Genomic DNA, 21,057 nt, shown 5'->3' with positions numbered 1-21,057 from the left:
CCTCTTTAGTAATTAAATGATAATTCTTTGTGGATTTGCTACACCTGAGCAAAACCTCCACTTCAGGAGTGCGTAAAAGAGTGGATGAGGATAAAAGAAGAGGTTCAGGGAGAAACGGGGTCGATTGACCCAGAGAGCACTGGAGCAGCAAACCGATCAAAAACCAGTTATAGAGTGTAAAGAATGGGATGTGGAAAATGGTCCTCAAGTGATGCTAAATGGCTTTAAGACCTTGCATGTTAAAAAGGGGGGGGGGGAATCTTTTCTTTGTGAATGGGTGTGGGAGGGTGCTGAGGTTAATGTAATGTAAGGCAAAGTTTGTATATAGTTAAAAGTTTATAATTTTTTTTATATGATGCATTTTTTCAAGTGTATTTTGGTCTTTAATAGATGCAATTGTAAGTACTGTGTACATTATCCAGCTAATAAAAATTTATAAACGTAGAACAAGCTTTGGCTCTGTTTTTCAGACTTTCTGCTCCTTTGAGTCAAGTAGCAGTAGTGACATGGAGCGGTGAGGGCAGGCAGTGGTTTTAGCACTGCTGAGAAACACCTAGGTAGCTGGCAACCTTTCCTGCCCTCCATGAGGGCAGCTTGGCCTCCACCCTGGGGCATGGCTGGGTGCGCCTGCTGCTTTTCTGCCTTGCCCTGCAGGGAAGGGCCTGGAGGGCCTCAGCGTTCATCTTCCCCTCCATCCCCATTCCGCCATCTTGCTGCCTGAGGGGACTGCTCTGCCCGCCCTTGGGGCCTGGCTGCTGGTGAATGCTGGAAGCTGACTGGCTGAGGGAAGCTGGGGTGTCCCACTGTGGGTGCTCATTGGATGGATGTTACTCTGGGACACCTCTGATTGGCTGGTGAAGAGGGCCTCCATCTTGCCCTGCTGCTGTTCCTCACAGGCTGAGGTATTGCCTTAAGATGGTGGCTGTAGGGTGGTTTATGTGGAGGAGCTGGGGCTCTCTGAGAAGGGGCTGCAGGAGGGATGGAAGAAGGCCTTGCCTCTCAGCTCTGAGCCCAGGGAAATTGCTGCGACCCTCTTGGAGTTAGGAAATGGCCTCACTGAGCTAGTGCAGGGAAGGAAGACTGCTTCTAGCTGGCGAGTGTTACTTTTGTGTGCCCTTCGAATGTGGGGAAAATGTTGAGTCTGGGCTGGGAGGAAAGAGGATACACTGCAATTATTGTTTGAAAGAAAAAATTACCATTCTAATAACGAGAAATATGCCCAGTAGTCACACTATGTCCCATCCATAGCTAGCCACCTCCTGGATACGTGTTGGCATAATGCTCAGCATGCCTCAGTGACATTTCAGTCTCTTTGCATGCTTGCTGCAGGATTCATTGTGTTGGATAATTATCCCTGAAAGGCCATGCAGAAGAAGCTGCCCTGGAGCACAGGGAGTGTCCTATAGGTGCAGTGGTGGAATCTGTACAGGGTTGCGTAAGTAGAAGGGATGACAATTCAACTTCAGGTTACCCAAATGCTCTTCTTTCCAAGACATTCATTCCTTTATATTCTTGGTTACCTTCCAGGAAGGTGATTTCTTCTTGTCCCCAAATTCCCAAGTATCATGTCACTATGTTTTGGGGCCAAATATGACTGAGTGGACACCCTTAGAAAAAGCTTATTTCCTGTGTTTTGGCACAAAAGGAAGTTTTCCTCTTAAGAGGATTGGGCAGGCTTTGAAAGGTTTGAGAGTCGGTTCCCAGGTCTGCCTGCTAATCCTTCTCAGGCATGCTATTTCTTCCACGCGTGCCACTCAGGATCTCTCAGCAGTATTGTAACTTAAACATGCACTATGATAACATAAATACTTCTATCAAGGCTGATGTCCTGCACTGTTAGGCAATCTTTGTGTGGTATCACGTAGTTGTATGTTATAGTATTGTTGAAACAGTTCCTGTGTATGTTTACAGTTTGCAAAGCTCTTTGGGTAAAAAGCAGCTATATAAAAAAGCAAAATACTATGTTCTGCCTATTTTTTTCCCTGTCTCCTTGGGATAGGCACTCTTTTAGAAGGGATACACTGAACTTCACAGGTGTTTGTAGCTATATGCTATGTTCTTGAAAGAACAGTAAGCACTACTGCAGTTCAGGGAGACTGGTTTTGCCCTCAGTGGTGCAAAAGCATCTCTGTGCTAGCAGAGGTTGAAAGCACATATGAATGTCACTAGCTGGCAACAAACAGAACAAAAAAGGCAAGTTTTACCCCAAACACTATTGTGTTTCTTTCTCCTGCAGTGGATGCCTTAATAGTGCTTTCCAGGTGAACCAACTGTGAGTGACATGTTTACACTAGCTATAAAACAGATTGGAAATACTGGATGAGTTTGTATTTAGCTACACTGAAGTGGTCCCAGAGCTCCAATGGAAAATTGGTGTGTACTTCCAATGCCAGTTATAATGGGGCATAACCATACTGCCTATGTTTAAGTGTTGAAATTAGGAGGATGGTGTCCCCATAGGTGAAATAGAAGTTCCTCCAGCAGGCAGTTCAGAGCATCCAGTTAGGTCCTGCCGTTTGGAAACATCTTTTGGAGATGGCTTTTTCCCTCTGCCGAACATACAGGATCTGGCCTCCTAACTCAGTCTCTGTTGTTACATGCTGCAAAGTGCCCACAGGCTGGCAGTCAGTGTGGATCCTGAAGAAAGCTGGCCTGGTTTTCCGTCACTGCATTGCTGGCAGCTCTGCAGTCATGATGAAATGCAGAAATGCTGGAAGTGTGATTGTTGGCAAATAGAGCAGAATAAATCCTCAAGGACCTCACAGCTGAAGATTCATGAATGCAGAAGAGCATGAAGGGCAGTGGCCCAAGGGAGTAAGCAGGCATTGAAGGCCTGGAGGCAATGCCCTCAGCACATAATAGGTTATCTGATTACAAAGCTGCTCAGATATTGATTTTTACAGCTTTTTGCTTTATTCTTAATTTGAAATTCTTTTCAGTTCCCTAACAAGAACAGGAGCAGACTAATTTAAAGCAATCCCTCACTTTGGAGAGCAGATCCTCTATGTGCTAATCTTGGGCTAGTCACGGTTGCCAGGATCTTGTCCTTTATTGCTTAGTTTTCCTTTCTGGTAATCAATATTTTGCAATTGCTAGGCATGGGAGAAAAGTTAGGCAGGAAGTTGAGAACAATTGAACAGGTATTCTGAGGTGAATAGAATGAATAAGATTTTGTACTACTAATGTGAAGTGAATAGGGTTGGTAAGCTGGGTTTTCTCTTTCTTTAGGTTCTTCATGCAACACCACTTTGCTGATTCTTTGTACTTGGAAGAGTTAGACACAATCATTTGTTCCAAAAACATTCTCATCTTTCAGTGACTTCCAGAGGAAGAGGAAAGGTATGAATGAGTCAACTTCATTTTGTCTAGCAGGAGACTCCTTAGTCTCTGTAGATTGTAGTATATCCAAAATTCAGTTTACTTTCCCATTTTGTTTCTGGTGCTCTTTCAAGACCTGGAGCAGAACTGGATGGTTTACACAGTGGCTAATAAAGCATTGTCCTTTTCATCTCTGCCTTTTGCTCAAATCTGCCTGGCTTCTTAGGCACATGGCAAATTTTACCCAATTTGCAAAACTGCTACTGGAAGGCACTTAGATGGCATAGTACTATGATGACTTTAGCAGAATCTCTAGAGTGTAATTTATTATATAATTGTTACGTTCTTATAGTGCACTTGAGGCGAGAGCTCTTCGCAGTGACCAGTGGGTAACAGATGAAGGTGCCCAGCCGTTAGTCATATGGATATTCTTTTACTCCTTCTTAGAGGTGAAAATGGTCCTCTTAGTGTTTACTGCTTTTGAAGTGAGACAAGGAAGAAACAAATAACTATTTCAGCATAAACTGCAGGGAATGTTTAGATTTAGAGTGAGTTTTAACGAGATGTCATGTAGAAGGATGGAGGAGATGTCTGGAGGCACTGGAATGGAATGTATTGGCTAATAGCCTCAGTCTTAGAAAAAACTCCAGTCCTCATACATCCTGTCAACTGTGCCCTGCCTGTCTGATATGCCCAGTTCCTAGAATGCCACAACTTTATTTCCTGCTACCATCAAGTGAAAGATAAGCTGGGAGGACATGTGAGACATTAGCCAGATACACATCTACACCACTATTCAACAGCCAATATAGAACTAGGTCACTAACTAGCTGTCTCTGTCAGGCTTATCTGAAGACGTGCCCAGGTTTGTAATGTCCCAGATGTCCAGAGGCTCCTCGTATGTAAGTTAGACCGTTCCTGAATGTGGTTCCACAGCTGAGCGTAACAGAAGTAGATTGGGTGGGCTGCTTATGCTTTCCAACCTTAACTAACAAACATGCCAATCTAAACTGGGTCTTATAATTCTTCCTTCATTGCAGGCAGTTCAGGTCACTAGCAAATCTCCATCATTTGCACAGAAGGAAAATACAGTTGTTACAAATTTAGAAAGATTTGAGAATATTTCTTGTGTCTTTATTTTAAAACAAGCAGTTACATTTTTATATCTTGTGACAAGAGGACTGATACTGTCCATAGAGATAAACCATCCCTAGAAACACCCTCAGATTCATCATATGATAGTAGATCATCTTCAGCTTTGTAGGCAGAAAGAAGTGTATACCAGTAAGCCTCTCTATTACGTTAGTTATTTAACTTCTATTACTTTAGGATCTCAGGCCCCCAGAACTTTTACTGTGTATGCCATTGCATCCAGATGAGGAATTTAGGCATACAAAATTTTAGGCGCTTTCAAAGAGTCAAACAGGCTAAATAAGGAGTTGAATTTGTATGTTGAAGCCTGTTATGTTAACCATTTGTGTTTCCCGTTGTGTATCATTTCAGACCTTAATGGTATGGACCCCACACTGACACTTTTGACATCTCAAATACAGCCCAAAGCATAAGGGTGTCAGTCATTAATTCTTTCCAGAGTTGGTCAATGCAGTGATGATAAAAAAAAAAAAAAAAAAAAAAAAAAAAGGAAAAAAAAGGAGGCAAAAAAAAAAAAAAGAAAAAAGGAAATAACAGGATGCAAGAACAGACAGAAAATGGGAAGTTGGGACAGGAAGTGAAGAATGCAATCACGCAGGCCTGTTTTGGAAGCCAGATAATGATTTCTTTAGCTATCATTATGGGTTTTTTCTAGCTTTATTTTTTTCTAGCTTTATTTTCAGAGATTTTGCAGTAGAAGGACAAAATAATCTCAGATATAATGGCAAAAAGCCTGCTATCATGTAGCCACATCAGACCAGTCAACAGAATTTCCTTCTCTCCCCTCTCTCTCTCTTCCTCCACCCTTCAGAACTGTACAGGCACTCACAGGCAGAGTGGAGTTTATATGATTCATGTAGGTATTCTCTACCTTTTCACATTCCTTTCCTCCTATGCCACCCAGTACCTAGGTTGGAGTCTTCTTGCAATCTTAATACCAAAAATTTTAAACCATTTTTGTATCATATTCAGCATCCTCGGGCTCTAACTCACAGAATTAAAGTTAAAATCTTAGTCAGACAAATTTTGGGATTTATCCATAATCCATAATGGATGTTGCAGATATCACCATGATAACAGGATTCAGTAGTCTGATCAAAATGTGTGTAATTTGTAACAGAGTCAAGCTAGATTTATACTGTAGCACAGGTGTGGCATTAATAAACAACAAACACCAAAGGCAAAGAAATACAAAGTTATTTCTTTGTAAAAATAAATAAATAACTTTAGGTGTAAATTTTACACCCATGTGTTCAAGCTGAAGAGAATTTATACTATAATGTAGACAAATATTTTTCAACAAGACCCTTGTTTACTAAAATGTGTCAAGTGCATTACTTGTCTCTCTGAAGTCCATGAAACAACTCATGCTTAAAATAAAGCAGATTCTTTACCACTTTGCTGACTTTGATCTTATCAGAGTGGGCAATAATTAACATTTTATATATGAGAATTTAAGTAAGCTGTTGAAGAAAGTCTAAAAGGAAGCATCATGTTTCCATATCTCACAGCCCTTTTTTGACTGTGGCACTGTATCAGTTGCTACCAGAGAGAACCAGTTTCCTGTATTTGGGTTTATAGTTGCCTGTCATTTAAAAATAGAGCAATTTGGAAAAAGCAAATATACCATAGCTTTCCACTAGATTTGCTCACTGAGAGCTGAATTGTGATATTGTACTATTAGAAAAGTGCAGTTATTTTTTCAGGGAAGGTTTGTGCATCCATGTGCCTCATCCTTTTGGCTGCTTTCTGCCTTGCACCCCGTATGCATCCAACTTCAGCAGTTGGTTACAAATGGATTGTTTCTAAGTGTAGTTCAGCAAAATTCTGTGAATAAGCCTAAGGCTTTGTGCTGCTGTGTTTACGTGGACCTGTTTTTCTCTTTTCAGTTCCAGACTGTGGAGTTGTGGCCCTGAAGAGAACAGTAGCATATTCCACAGGCCCTGAGGAAACTGAATGGCTTCATCGTTCTTGAACATGGAAGAAAATTTTTGGTGAAGGCTGTATGTTGACATATATAATGTCTTCAGGCTTTGGCTGAGGTTGGTGCCTTATGACAGCATATATTGTACTATCGTTCAGTTCCCCTTCTGGCTTCTACTTGCTTTGTTTCTTCCCTCCTGAGAAACAGGAATGAGAAGTTAAAAAGAAAATCAGCATTTTTTGCTTCTGAATATTAGTCCTAGTTCATCTACAACCACAAATATTTTCTCCTTGTATCATGAAACTGAGGAAGAAGGAAGGGGATGCATATGAAAACGGAATGTGTGCTCAGAGAAGTTTAGAAAACGTCTCTTGCACAAAACTCTACTTCCTAAGATTTAAGGGACTGGGTAGAAAGGTGCAGCAACAGTTAACACACTAAATATTCAGCGTGATTGCAACTAGCACAGTTTTTCTTTGATGAGAAACTTCAGTGATGTTACTGAAGATTCAAGGCCAGTTAATTATCATCACTATATGTTTGTTATTACATTTATTTTTTCTGAGTACTATAAACAAAAATATGCAGAAGGGCTGTGACTTACTCAAATAACCAAGTGAGGTTGTGTCTGCTTTGCAACAAGATGTCAGACAATCAACAAAAAGACAGCTAGCTCTAGTCTGCTAGCTTGAGTGGATGCTACGTATCCACTGTGAGATGCATGGTATTGCATGCTTTATAATCCTGTGAGTGATGAACACAGAGCCAGTGTCTCTGCATGACAGAGATCAAACAAAGCACCAGGAATGTGGGATTTCTGATGATGTCTTACCTGCAGTGCTGTTTGTCTGAAAGAAGGATGTCTGCCAAAGTCCATCCCTTTTCCTGTCATGAAGGACAGAATCTCCTTTGAGTGTAAAACTACACCTTTACTTTCTCATTTTAAAAATGACTACACCCACCATCCCTCCCCTGTGATTTAACTCACGCCTTGCATTTCACTCTCAGCTCAGTCTCATTGCCTTCCTGGACAATGATTGCTATGAACTGACCTTCCTTACATTCATGGTGGTGGGACAACAAGCTGTAGGGACAGGAAAACTAGACAAGAGGATTAGGGAGCTTAACCTGCCCTTTTCCTTCTGATGTAAGTGTTGACGAGGAGTATAACTGTAGCAATCAGAGCAGTTGTAGGCAGGAAGGAACTCAGCACCATGAGAGCATAGGGAGTCCTGCAGGGAATAGCATGATATCTCCATTACTATTTACAGCAGCAGAGGTGACTAGGTTAATTTGGGAGGGGATTTTGTGTGTTTGAAAATGGATTATGGTTCCAGGATAAAAATTCAGCATGCAAATATTACCCCTGCTGTCTCTAAACACGCGTGGTTCCATGAGGTCAGTACTGATCTATAGCCACAGAGGATCCATCCCAGCTGTATTTTCTTTGGCACTCGGCAAGCCTGGGGAATACTCAGGAGCTTGAATTCTCTTCCTGCAGTCATTTGCAGTGCTACCAGAGTTCAAAGGCATCCCTCATCAGGATGCAGTAGCCCTTCTTATGGTCTGTCTTTGATCAGGATCATTAATAGGGCTACCTTTGATCAGGCCTAGTAATAACTCTCGTCTGACATACTGTGTTGCTTAGCTGGGATTGGTCTTAGGCTGGTCTGCTTGTACAAAAGGCAGAGTCATTGTAGCATTGCATGGCCCATATAGCTGTCTCTTTTTTGACCAGGTAGAAATTAAGAACAGAGTCAAACTGAGCATCTTCAATAGAAGCCTCAGTGCTCCTGAAACTGATAGGAACCTTCTACAGCTTTTCGTGGGACTTGGGGAGGTTGGACCAAACTCTACAGGGGTGAAGGAGAAGCCTCTTTGTGTGTGTATGTGTGTGCGTGCACGTGCTTCAGTTGTTTGTCACACCACCCCTCAAATCCTGCAGTGCATCCACAATGCTGTACTTAGAGTCTGGGAGTCTTTGTTTTTTACCTCTGATCCTTATTACTGTCCTCTGTGGGGTTGGCAACATCCCCCTTCTTAGTGGGAAATGAAATGATGTCTAAATCTGCATCTCGATTCCAATTTTCCCCTTAAAAAAAAAAAAAAACAAGAGCAGGTGGTTTTTGCACATCAATCCATCCCTGGTGACTTTTTCTCATGCTAAAAAATGCTACTTTGCAGGTTTGTAGGATAGTCCAGAGTTACTCCTTGCTTGTTAGCTATGAAATTGTGAAGTTGCACAAGGAAATTCATCCTGTTAATTAGTTAATTAATTAATTAGTTAATGCAGCTGAATCACAGGAATGGGATCAACCAGATCCTCAGGTAAGAGCTGGGAGTTTTGTTTTGGTTGTTGGATAGTACCTGTTAACAGTATATATAAGTGAAAACATTAAGTGTAGGCCCAGCGGGAGAATTAGTAGTTAGGAGCTGGTAGGACAAGAACAGACATACTGTGATTCCAGTTTTCTTCCCTTTGGATTGTGGTCTTCTGATATTTTTTTCATTCTTGCAAAATATTTGATACTTGATTGCATGATGCCTTGGAAAACGTACTTATTCAACAATTATATCATGTGCAAAGGGACAAATGAGATTCGGTTTCTGCTTTCTTTACAAGTTTGGGTCCTGTGACAGATCAAAGGGAAAGGACAGCTCCTGCAGCAGACAAGTTTTGTAGAAGGTATAGGTCAGCCATGAAAATTCATACCGTTTTAGAGAACGATTTGAACACTGAATTGCTTATTTGGGCACTTGGATGCTGTTAGAAAGGAAGCATCAGAGAAAAAAGATGCATTGTGATTCCCATACACATTTTTCACTCACGTCAGAAAAATCAAAGAATAGCTTCCACTAAGTATCTTCTGTTTTTTCTGCCTCCTATGCTGGCTAAAAGCAGAAAAGCGAGTAAAGTATTAAAACAAATACAGAAGTTTGGTAATGAGGAGTGGCAAAGAGATGAACTCAGGTAGAAGTTCAGGCAAAGATTCAGATTGCTGGGAGTTTGTTTCATCTGCTGATGTAAATGTAAAATTTCATTAGTCAATGAAGCCAAGCCAGACTCCCCCCAGCAGTTGGCTGCAATTTGTTTATACCATTAGTATGTATCAAAAATCTGTTTAAAAAAAAAAATAATTCAGGAATTACCTGTGTCTCAGGAAATTTCCAGGCTCAGAAGAGAGCTCTTTAACATTGACCTGTAATCTTTCTTGTCAAGTGGTAAGAAATTGCTGACTTTTAGAAGATCATTAATTCTTTGATTAACTCACCCAAAACTTCCAGCATGATCCTATTCAGTAGCTTGTTTCTCCCCTGGAAATGGCTCTCAAGATGATATTCTCCCGAGTCATTAAGTTGGAGCTTTTTCAGCCACACTGTAATCATTTTCCATGAGAAGTCATTCATCATTTCAGTCCTTCCTACTTTAACGATACTTTGATCAGAGTTACCTCTGATAATAGGTTGACATCTAATTCAGGACACCATTTTGCACCAAATAAAATGTTCAAGTTTCCTGATGTTTTCTATCACAGAATAGGAGCAATGGAGGGACAGTGATTTCCCTTTTTTTTGCAAATAGCCTTACAAGTTCTGAAGAAAATATAGTGATGATTCATTAGAGGAAGAAGACAGGAGAAAACGATCCGCATGGCAGCATACATCTTGCCCAACAAAGGAGCAGCACTAACATCAGCACAAAGAGAACTTGCAGAAGACAAGGAAATAACCAGCCCCGGACTGAGGAGGGTGATCACTGGAGATGAAGTTGGGGTGGCAAATGGGAAATTTGGGTTACTGCTGCCCTTCCTGAACAGGGGCTGTATCCGGTTCCAGGGATGTTACTGCTGTGAATTTCCCCAGGTGCTGGGACATGGAGTCACCTCAGCATATTTCTTATGCCTCATGCATGTGTTCAAGTTTAAGATGGTGTTGGTCCATCTCACGAGTCTTCTACATGAGTTATCAAAGCTTTTCTGTGTGAAAGGCTTCTGTGACTGTAAAATACTTTTAACAGAATGGAAAACTTTGGGCAAAAGCAAGTATTGTTTTTTAGTTTTCATCAACTTACTTGAAATATTTTTGTCCCAAAACCATTTAGTTTTGATTAATACAATCCTACACAATTGTATTCTTTGTTTTTGATGGTAATCTGTAAAATATTGATTATTTTCTTTTTTTTTTCTTTGAAACTTTTTTATTTCATATGGCAAAAATAATTTCCTGGCCGTTTCTGCCTCTAGATACATATAGGTACATACTGTGGTTCTATGTTGAACTATATAATAGAGTTTTATCCTGTCCTTGATAACCTCTAGTGGGATCTCTATGTCTAGGTACACCGTTTTTTTGCTGTGAAACAAAAATGGAAATGACACATCATTCTTGATTTATTTTGGCTGTCTCCTACCCAGTGCACTGTTGACCTCAGAGCTCACCCTCAGGTGAAACCACCATCTATATTCCTTGCACCAGAATATTCTTCAGATCACCCCACACCCTGCACTGATATGTGCCAGAATTCTCTCTTTGAAGTGCTGTCATGATCACAGAAAACCAGCCACATCCAAAGTCTGTCAGGGCAACTGAATGATGCAGTGCATGGTTAAGACGGGGAACTCAAGGCTAAGACTGGACAAGACTCTTCTGACAGCTCCTTGCACCAAAATTTCTTCTCATGTAAATTCTTGTGCATGTCATTTGAGCAGTTAGCTTTGGAGGACTCTCCCTCTGTATGTGGAAACGCTTGCATGTCCTCTCCTGCCATGCATGATTCTTCCAAAGAAAGAAGAAAATGATGCTACAACCAGTCACAGCCTAGTGTGCCAGGTTTTTTTTAGGTTATACCACTGGGACTGTCACACTGGGCCTCTGAGAAGAGTAATTGAACTCTGCAGGTTTTCCTAAATAAACATCTGTGCTTAGCCTTAGTGCCACTACACTTCTTCCATTTTCATTCCTATTGTTCCTCTCTGTGGACTCAGTACTTGTTTGGACTAAGAAAGCAAACAGCAACTAGCCTGTCTGTGACAATACCTGATCCATGTCCTATCAGGAGAGACCAACAAACACAGATTTTCTTCCCCATATGCTAGGTGATTTCAGACTGAGAACTTCGCAATAGTGGGAGAGAAAGATCTCAGAAGGGCAAAGATTGCCAAATGTCCCACCATGAAGTTCAGTTTCTGGACAAAATACAGAACTACTATAAACAAAAATGAGAACCCAAAAGCTTGTATAATTAAAGTAAGCAAATTTCAGGCTGAACATTTCCTCCCCTCACTGGCTTCTGGGAATCTCATTTTGTGACTGGCTATAGATGGCCTGAATAAAAAGTGCTCAAGCAAGTAACCGTGTGCAGTGCATGCAACAGCAGAGAGAGCATCCTGTTCCTAGGAGAAATTAAGAGTCTCTGAGCCTTACCTGGTAGTGCCAGCAAAAGCAGCAGGGCTGGAAAACCCCCCATCCTGAAGTAGAAAGTGTTTTAGGGTATAGAGGAAAAACATGTATCCCAGAGCTTCTTTATCACTGAGAAATTCTCTGTTGCAGAGGAAGCTAACTTGCTCTGTCACTTGCAGTCGTCTGCTGCCTAGAGTGACAATGCCAGTTTGGAATTGCTGAGAATATCTTCTAACCACAATCTTAATATTACTTCTTGGGTAGGATGGCTGCATAATGTTTAGTGGCTGCTTTTTCACTTTAAATATATTGTTGTCTAGAGAGCCATATTTAGCAATCAGGCTGCATGGCTGGAAAAGAAATAGGCATTTTCAGTCTCTAGTGCTACCTTGATGTATTATAGAGCAGCTTTCAGTTGGATGTGTTCATCCTTACTGCTGCTTTCACTTACATGCAAGTTTTATATCTTGTTCCCAAAGCCCTTGTATAGTGGTGGAGAACCATCACTGTGCCATCACAGAGGCAGTGGATGGCCCTGCCTGAGGTCTCTCAACAGGTTGCAGCTGGAACTGGGCCCCAGATCTCCTGGTTAGAGCTGCTATTCCCTTGTTTTATAGCATATCTAGCTGGGCACCACAGTACCATCCAGGAATACTGAAGCTAGGTTTGTGTTAGTACAGTTGCAGTGGTATGCGACTATGTATAGGCTAATTTAGCCTCTGGAAATAGAAAAAATTAGTTTAGACAGAGCACAGCCATGCATAGCCTGATCTGGGTTTGGGATCTGCTGTTTCTTCATGGTACTAAATGGAGCTGTCTAGCTGTGCCAGCCGGCCCAGCTAGCTCAGAGCATTTCTGTACATTATGAACACACCAGCACGTTCTAAGTGTTAGCTCTTCTTTGGGTGATGTGTTGTGATCTGGTGTACTGCAGCTCTTTATCATGAATCCACACTAAGTCAGATAATCAGTTTGATTTTATTTAGCTTTGCAGGCAGTGCAGGGAAAAGAAGTGTGAATGCCCTTGGGCTTGGGGTCTTCCTGGGAGAGCTAAATGCAGCTTCACGTTGGGGAGTGATGAACAATGTTGGTAATGATCACATGTTGGTAACAGCCCCTTGAGGGGGTAGAAAAAATAGGGAGAAATACGGAGAGACAGTTCATTCTTTGTTTGCAAAGTCATTTGAGAAATGAGGAAGCAGGCTCAGAGCTGCATGTAGGCTTCACATCCCTTTCTGTTGTGTTGTGCAGTTCCTTACACCCTTCCACAGTGACTGTTCACCAAGGATCCACACTGTGAAAGGCAGTTTTTGGGAGCTAGTCTTCATCACCTTGGAAAGACAGAATCTCTCACCTGCAACTGCTGTGAGATGACATGAAGTTGATGGGTCTCAGTTCAGACCCTAGTGGAATGATACTGGGGATGGGTATCTGGAATAACTCTGCCTGGTGGTGTGGTGCAGCTGCTGACAGTGACTGGAGATGATAGCATTGCATTGCATTGCAAAAGTGTGTCAAAAGCTTCAGTCTTTAGAGAGTGCAATCTCAGTTAAAAAGCTGATTTCTAGACAAATAATAATATTAGCTTTCAGTACAAACCATCTAGTTCTGGTTATATTTCATGCTTTTGGGGGAAACATTGGAGTGTTTTGTAGAGACATGTAGGATAACTTGAAAAAAGCTATTAGTTCTTTAACACTCATCTTCAGTGAATCAGGAGAAGTTTCTTGGAGATTTGAGACAGAACCATGTCTTTCCTTTTTTACATTATGTGGATGTGTTTGTGAGTTGCTCAACACATGGTCATTGAGATGTTACCTGAACTTCTATTTATGTCCACTGGTGTATCTTTAGTTTTATTTATAACAAAGCATTTGCCAGTAGCTGTACAGAGCAGCAAAGTTTTTTTCTGGCCTAGCAATGAGCTGGGGGGAAAACTGAGCAGAGCTCTCTCACCTTTACCATGCCTGGGGAAGCATTTCTGCACACGGATAAGTCTGTGCTAGATCTCTTGACAGAAAGACTTCATATTCCTTCTTTACCTCTGGCCCTCGATCCCATCCTCTTCCATTAGATCCAAGTGTTACTGGCAGCGTCTTTTCAGTTCAATTGTGTTGGAAAAAGTTGGTCAGCGCCAATGACAAGAGGTGGTAGATGGTGACATTCCCTCTCTAGAGTTGTGGGTTCATCAATACCTGTGTTTAGCAGGCAATCCTTTTCTTACAACAGGTGGCAAAGCTTTGCCTGCAAATGCTTGGTGTTCATTTCTCTGTGGATTCCCTTTGGTTTGGCTCTAAGCAGTGCTTTCCCACGAGGGGCTGATTCCATCATGTGCAAAGTCACCAGTGAAAGGGAGGACCTGGTGCTCATTCAAGCTTGGGTTCTTCTCCTCTGTTTCTCTGTTCTTCCTACTGTTGCCAATGATGAAGATCAGCACAGCCACCACGAACTTAGTAACCAGGAATCCAGCAATGATATAGAAGACCGTGAAATCAGCTTCAGGAGGGATGCTATGGGGAACCATAAATACAACAATGAAGGGGATGGTTGAACCTTTAAAGAAACTCTTGCAGTAGACAATGTGAAGATGGCAACATCTCTGGTAACAGGCAGTCCCTACCTGTGCACAACAGGGCCTGGGAGGTTAGAACAACCATTATAGGTTATCTCACATATGGATAAATTATGATCTGCAGGAGTTGTTTTGCTTGGCACTGAAGCGCTGCATTTTCTGGGTTAGAGTATAATCTGCCTTAGTCCTAGGAAGGCTAGAGACACAGCATGAGGTGTTTTATGGCTTACCTGGACATGCTCTGCACAGCAGTAGGCTCCTCTGGCATTTGGGTCTCCAGGACAGCTGATGATAGAAACAGAACAGTTTAGTTTGCAGGTGTTTCTGGGTGATATTCATTGGTGTCACCAACACCAGCGCCCCAGCTGGGCATAGATAACCAAGGTGAGACTGGGCACTGGGCTGTGTTCTAGAAGATTAATCTGGATAGCAATAAGGGGATGACATGTGTTAGATGTCCTGTAACAGTGAGGTCATGTTGCCGTAAATCAGGAACTAAAAAGATGCAATGAAACACAGTACCTCCTTAGAGAAAGACGAAAGTAGGTGTTTCGTACTAAAGCGAGGCCTTGGCATCTGCAGACACAGCTGAAATTTAAGTAGGAACTCGGGAACTCATGAAAGTCGGAGCCCCAGGACATACCTGTCAGCACTTCCACTTGCACCTTCCTTAAGCTGTTTGTTTCCCCCAGGTAGTCACTTTTGCACTGGTACAACCCAGCATCCTGCTTCTTGAGTCGTGTCATGGTCACTGTCAGGACCCCATCATGGACATTGTCACTGATGGAGGTGGTACCATTCCTGTTCTTTAGGAATGGCAGCCAGAAGCGCCGGGCGCTCACCACATGTTGGCACTTGGTCTCATCAATCTGCTTGCACCAGCTCTTTTCTCTCCATCGCTGCTGCCAGGGCTTATAGGTGCAGTTGACAGAAATGGTGCCCCCCTCCATTCCGTACACCACAGTGACGTTCTCTGTAGCACAGGATGCTAGGAGAGGAGGAAATGGTGAGCCAAGTCTCTTTCATATCCGTCCCTTACCACTATGTTTATACTAGATGTCATTTTCATCTTTTACAACTCCGGTGATGGCTGCTGTCAACTGTAGGACTGTCCCCTGCTTCCCCCCTGAAAGATACGGTGTGCTCAGATTCAGTCTCTTGGTTCAGACTTTCTTGAAATGTATCTGTAGTGACGCCTCTGACTGGTGTGTTGCTTTGTTCTTGCCAGGCAGCTATTCTTCTGTGGGGGACTGAGGGAAGGAGGAGGTATCAGCTTCATTAATATCTGCAGATTTTCTGAAGCTCAGGAAATTTTAGTCCTTGCCTTCCCTTCTGGCCCTGTGGCGGCTGCTCTGGATTGCAGTCTGGACCTCAACCGCATCCCACTTTCTGTAATCATTGGGCTCCTGCCCAGTAAGGGGAAGCAGTTTGTCAGCATGATTAGGGGATTAAGTATAAACTTGCATTTTCCTCTGCATAAATATAACCTTGCATAGTCCTGAGGAGCATGAAGCTGGGCATTCAGGTAGATTGAGTTGGGATCAGGCAAGCTATCTTGATTTTTAAAAGCTGTTTTTACAAGGCAGCTCATAAAAACATAGCTTGAGCCAATAATGACAAATTGTTTCTGTGTAACTCTCCTTACGCTAGTGTTGCTGTAACACCCCTGCTTTGCAACATCCAATCTGCTTATTTGCATGCAGCTGCAGCAAGGCAGCTTGCTTCACATTTTGGCCTTGAGCTCAGCTCTTCCACATATGTCCATAGACGCAGGTTTGGCTCTGGAATACCCTCTACTGTGGAAAACGTCCTTTGCAGTAAGTGCCCATGAAGTTTATCTCCATTTTAAAGTTCTTTACACAACCCATTTTAAAGTTCTTTACACTTTCTCACAGCCATAGAGAAGCAACAGAGGCCTGGAAAATGCTAGAATCACACTGACGCCTACAAACTAGTATCCAGCTAGCTGTTTTGGAGGTTACTTCTTAATTCCTCTTCTAATTTCTAAGTCCGGGGTCTTAGCAACTTTTTTTCACCCTATCTTTTAATATCCTACTAATTTTAATCATGTTGACAAGGTCTTTGGCTCCTTGGCTTTTTTTTACCTTAGTTCCTTATTTTTAATTTCCATTCCTCTTTATGGTAGGCAAAGGCAGAGGGGACAATCTGAGCTATTAATACTTCCAGAGAGAAGTGCAGTGTGGTATTTGTGGAAATCGCTGTATTTCTATTAAAAAAAAATCAGAGGCTAGTGCCTTCTGTGAAACCATAAGTAATGATAAAACAGAAGTAAATTAAAGAATAGGCTTTTGTGAGGACTTTGTGCTGACCGAACTTTTTAGTAACACTTCTAAAATCATTTCAGCCATTCTAAGTGAATTGTAAACTAAAAAATCTGAAGATCTTTCAGCTTGACTAGAAGGCAGCATAAAAATGGATCTGTGCTCTCCAAGTACCCAACACCTACAAGTCTTTATCCTGATACCTTGCTCCACTCAGTTGTTCCAGTCAAGGCTTACCTCACTGCATATACAGTTCAGTCCTGTACAATCCCTCTGAACATTTAACTCCCTCTCCTATTTCTCTTGTGGACCTCTCCTCGCCTCCAGTTCTGCCCCTTCAGTTCCTGGAATGGCCCTAGGTTTTTGGGTGTTGGTTTTGTTTTAAATAGAAAAAGCATTGCAAAAAAACTCTTGATCAGAATCATGGCATTCAAAGATTTGCTGATGCCCCTGTGGAAAACTTTGTGTCATTATCTTTTCAACCAATTCTGCTGACAGATCATTTACTATTTGTGTTCCTCCTCCCTTGTTGTGTGCTACTGAAGAAAAATATAGTGGACTGTTTTCCAAACTTATTCAGATTTTTTAAGCAGGTTTCTGAGCTCCCAAAGCCGGAATCTGTTGCCTTTTTGTGCACTGCTGCAAGTGTCTGGGATCTCCAAAGTGTGTCTGGAGAGAGAAAGCTGTCAGCTGGGAGTACCAGCTGGGTCCTGTGCCTTGTTTCTCATTTCAGATGAACATTGCTTTCCAAGCTAAAAATAGTCAAGTGCCCGAGATTTCAGAGATGTCCCCTTCATTGAGTTTTATTTTCCTCTTGAACCCTAGCTGCTGCAGTTTACATTTGAAGCCCTAAAAATGCAAACAAACAGGATTTTGCAATTTCACATTTCTCTCTCAAAAGGCACACAAGACTTCTGTCAGCAATGTTTCCTGTTCAGACTCAAAAGCATCCCTGTGAGAAAAGCTGAGCACTTGGACCACCGCTGGCCCTTCGTTAAATTAAGGGAAAAGAGCAAACTCTGAGGAAGGAGTCTGACATCCCTGCAATAGAACTGGGGAGGAAGAGTGGAGTGCAGAACACACTGCAGTGCTCCAGGTTCCCCCTGCTCGCATTGCATTGGACCTTGCAGTGTACAGACAGGCAGTAAGACTCTTTATCCATAGTAAGTGTTTGTATTGGTCTTCCAAAGAATGGCACACTTCAATGAAGATGCCTTTACATCTGGAAAAAGCTACTGTGTTTCAAGACCTGTGCAGTCTTTTCCCGTAGCATTATCAGTAATCTCATACCAGGTGCAGGTAGAGACCAAGCTTTGTGCTAATCCTTTACCCTATCTGTTAACTGAAACCCAAGGCCATGAATGCTTTCTTACCTGACAAGAAGACCAAGAAGATGAGGTGCACGAGCTTCTCCATGTCAGCTGAGCAGAGAAGGGGACAAAAGAGGAGTCTGGAGAAAAGGGCTCTTGCCCGAGAGCAGCTTGCTTTTCCCCCCTCCTTGCTCTGCAGGAAGGAATGAGCACAGGAACTTGGCATCTTTTTTGTCCTGTGTATTGAGCAATTCACCAGGGACGGGCATTTCTCTCGTGGGCTGAAAATTCAGGCATCAGCATTGCCCACTCACAGCCACAATTTAGTCTAGACAGCCTGAAAGAGAGCATCATGTGATGGCCTTAAACCATGGTACTGGGAGTCCCTCTCAGCTCAGCAATGGTGCCTGTCGACCAGAGCAGGCTTTACAGGCAAGCTTTGCATGGGGTGAATTTCTGGAAAGCCAAAAGGGAAAGGGCAGCTCTCATTGAGGCTCTGCAGGTAGCTCAGTAAGCATCACAAGGGTGCAAGGAGGGCAAGCACATAATCTTGTGGGTTATTTTCAGGAGAAAGAAGATTTAGAAGAGCCTGCACATGAAGCATTCCTATTTGACTTACAACTGAAGACAGGAAGACAAGAACACTGTGTTGGGTGAAGCTGTGAGGTGCTTAAATGAGCAAAACAGACATCTTTATTTTGTACCTAGCAGAAAGGACACAAGACCAAGGGATAGGGGCATTGATTCAGAGCCAATCAGTGCCATACTGATGCCGTAGTTCAGGACTACAGTTAGGGAGCTTCCCATAGCATTAGCAAACTGGCAGGCTGAGGATGGGCTGCTGTTTTTTCGTTTTTCAGTTTATTTACTTGGAGATCTTCCATGCAAGTACAAATAGACCTTGACTTCTTAACTTGTGTGCTTATCTGCTTCTTAACAGGCAGATAAAACTGCAGGTCTATCCATTCATAAATATGCCTTCTTTTTCTTTCCTCTAATTAGTGTTGAAGAAAATGGTACCTTACAGTATCCAAAAATTCTCTGTGAGGCTTACTGTTTGCAGTTTTTCTTCATTCTTGCTCCAGTGAGCACAAATCTGGATTCTCTTTGATCAGAAGCAACTGTCTCCCTGAAAATGTCTCTCCCACTCAATTGTTTTCTACTATTCCACTGTTTGACCCAGTGTAACTGACTGCATGAATAGCAAGTAGATAGAGGGATCTTGGGCTGAATGAACCACTTCCAGAGCCATTTTCTTTTTCTTTCTGGTATTTCAAGTTAAACATGTCAACTCGGAAAATCTCAAAAACTACAGCAGCTTCCCTGCTGCAGCCATAGCAAGAGAAGCCTATTGGATGTGACTGGCTTGTGAATAAGGAGTGCTTCAGGCCCCTTTAATTTGCCACCTGTCTGCAGAGCTTGGTGCGGCCGAATAAAGTGCCAGGGTTTCTGGTCTTTTGGAGAAACTGAGCTCAGCCCCAGCAAACTCATTTCATATTGCTCACCACATGACTGCTAAATAAAGGCAGCAAATGTGTCAGTTGGAATATTTCCAGCAGAGAGAGGGAAGTAATGGTATCACTTTCCAAGGCCCTGGTGAGATCTCCCATGAAACTGCACATGCATTTCTGGTCTCCTGTGACTTCGGAAGAAGCCACAAAAGCTTCCTTTCTATGGTGTAGCCAAAAAACAAAAAAGTGCTGGAAGTAGGCATGCTGGTTTGTATTGGTCTTCCAAAGAACTTAGAGAGAACCAGCTGCATTGGTGAATAGGCTGGGAAGAGCTGTTTAAAGTACAGCACAGTGCTGCAAAAGAACAGAGATACATCTGCAACTGGCTGGATAACTGCAGAGATGCAAAGATGCCTCAAAACAATGAAGGCGAGACACCAAGTGCATTGGAAAAACATGTTTGATAGTTTAGGGTGTGATTATTCAGGATAGCAGGGTTTGATGAGGTCCCAGCCAGTTTAGTGTCCCTGTGGCAGCTCTTGGAAATTGCCAACCTGCATTAGAGCTGCACTGCAGATCTATAAATATATTGCATGTCTGACTTACTTGGACATTTATATCTGTAAAAAATCCACTCTTAATTACCATCGTGTCCCTCCTGTTACATCATCTGATGTTGAGACCAGCCCTCTTATGCTCTTACTTCTTCCTCCGTTGTCTGTGTCACACTTCCTGCAACTTCTTCGCACAGCCTACCAGTGTCTTGCTCTGTGCTACTGTCTGTACAGACCTTCCTCATGTCTGTCTCAGGGCTCATCCTTGCACTTAGCACAGCAAGGCAAATTCTGTTCAAAAATGTCCCAGTGCCCTGTCCACTCCTCTAGTACAATACCACATGTTCCCTTCTTTCCTTTCTCCAGAAATACTCTGGTTCTCTCTGCTTGTCTTGATTCCACACTGCCTTGGTTTAAGCAGCCAGTTTGTGTGTTTTTGGGGAGCAGAGGGTGTAAGACAGCAACCCTGCCAGAAGTTGTGGAACAAAGTAAGGGCCTTTGATTAGGAGGTGGTGAAAGGATGGGGCAGTCTGCACAAGCTACACATGGGAAGCCATGCCTGTAACTTCAGATTTCAGCTGCTGCTTCATTCTGTTTTTAATGTACAGGCCTCAAAGACTGCATAAATATGCTGTGGATGACCCTGAGAGCAAATTCAGCCCTCAAGGTTAGAAATAATTGAGTTGTCTAGAGGGTACAGTGTTGGAGACTCTCACTAGTGTAATCCACAGCAGCCGTGCTGAATCCATCCCACAACCCTTTGCACTCTGTAAAGGGACGCTTGTACATGCACTCAGTAGTGCCATCACCTGCATTCCCTCTTACCCCCAAACTCCAGCGTGCACACTCTATTTCTTGATCTAAAATGAAATACTTAGCTTTACTTTCAAAGCCTCTTACCATCTTACTTCTTACCTAAGCAGACTGATAAATTTAGGTTATAGGGGAATTTGCATTAAGTCTCAAAAAGTGTACATATTACTTATATGCACTGTTGTTGGTTTGTAGCTACAAGACCTTCTGGTGTTCAGATTCATACAGCACAATCCTCAGTTCGCTGAGTTTGCAATGCAGCATATCATCGTGTTGCAATA

The 21,057-nt window shown here is 42.5% G+C and overlaps 1 protein-coding gene and 1 pseudogene across 1 annotated transcript; both read right to left on the bottom strand.

Annotated features, from left to right (window-relative positions):
- Positions 1-6,309: 6,309 nt before the first annotated feature.
- LOC104165640 lies at positions 6,310-11,861 on the bottom strand (annotated as a pseudogene).
- Positions 11,862-13,984: 2,123 nt separating this feature from the next.
- LOC104165637 (triggering receptor expressed on myeloid cells 2-like) lies at positions 13,985-18,064 on the bottom strand. The gene is made up of 4 exons (XM_009705310.1): positions 18,022-18,064; positions 15,010-15,354; positions 14,597-14,651; positions 13,985-14,304 (listed from the first exon to the last, which is right to left on the bottom strand). Exons 1-4 carry the CDS (start codon positions 18,062-18,064, stop codon positions 14,088-14,090), a joined length of 660 nt encoding a protein of 219 aa, XP_009703612.1. The 3' UTR covers positions 13,985-14,087.
- Positions 18,065-21,057: the final 2,993 nt, after the last annotated feature.

Source organism: Cariama cristata, unplaced genomic scaffold (genome assembly GCF_000690535.1).
Source record: "Cariama cristata isolate BGI_N322 unplaced genomic scaffold, ASM69053v1 scaffold22988, whole genome shotgun sequence".
NCBI lineage: Eukaryota > Metazoa > Chordata > Aves > Cariamiformes > Cariamidae > Cariama > Cariama cristata.
Note: the sequence above shows the minus strand (reverse complement) of the source record. Positions and strands in the feature narration are given on the sequence as shown.

What these genes read in the sequence shown, in the direction of transcription:
- LOC104165637 (XM_009705310.1), bottom strand. Translation starts at nt 18,064, where the DNA reads ATGGAGAAGCTCGTGCACCTCATCTTCTTGGTCTTCTTGTCAG. An exon ending in CTTCTTGGTCTTCTTGTCAG is followed by an intron (nt 15,355 to 18,021) that starts GTAAGAAAGCAT and finishes CTCCTCTCCTAG; the next exon opens with CATCCTGTGCTACAGAGAAC. An exon ending in GCTGTGCAGAGCATGTCCAG is followed by an intron (nt 14,305 to 14,596) that starts GTAAGCCATAAA and finishes GGTTCCCCATAG; the next exon opens with CATCCCTCCTGAAGCTGATT.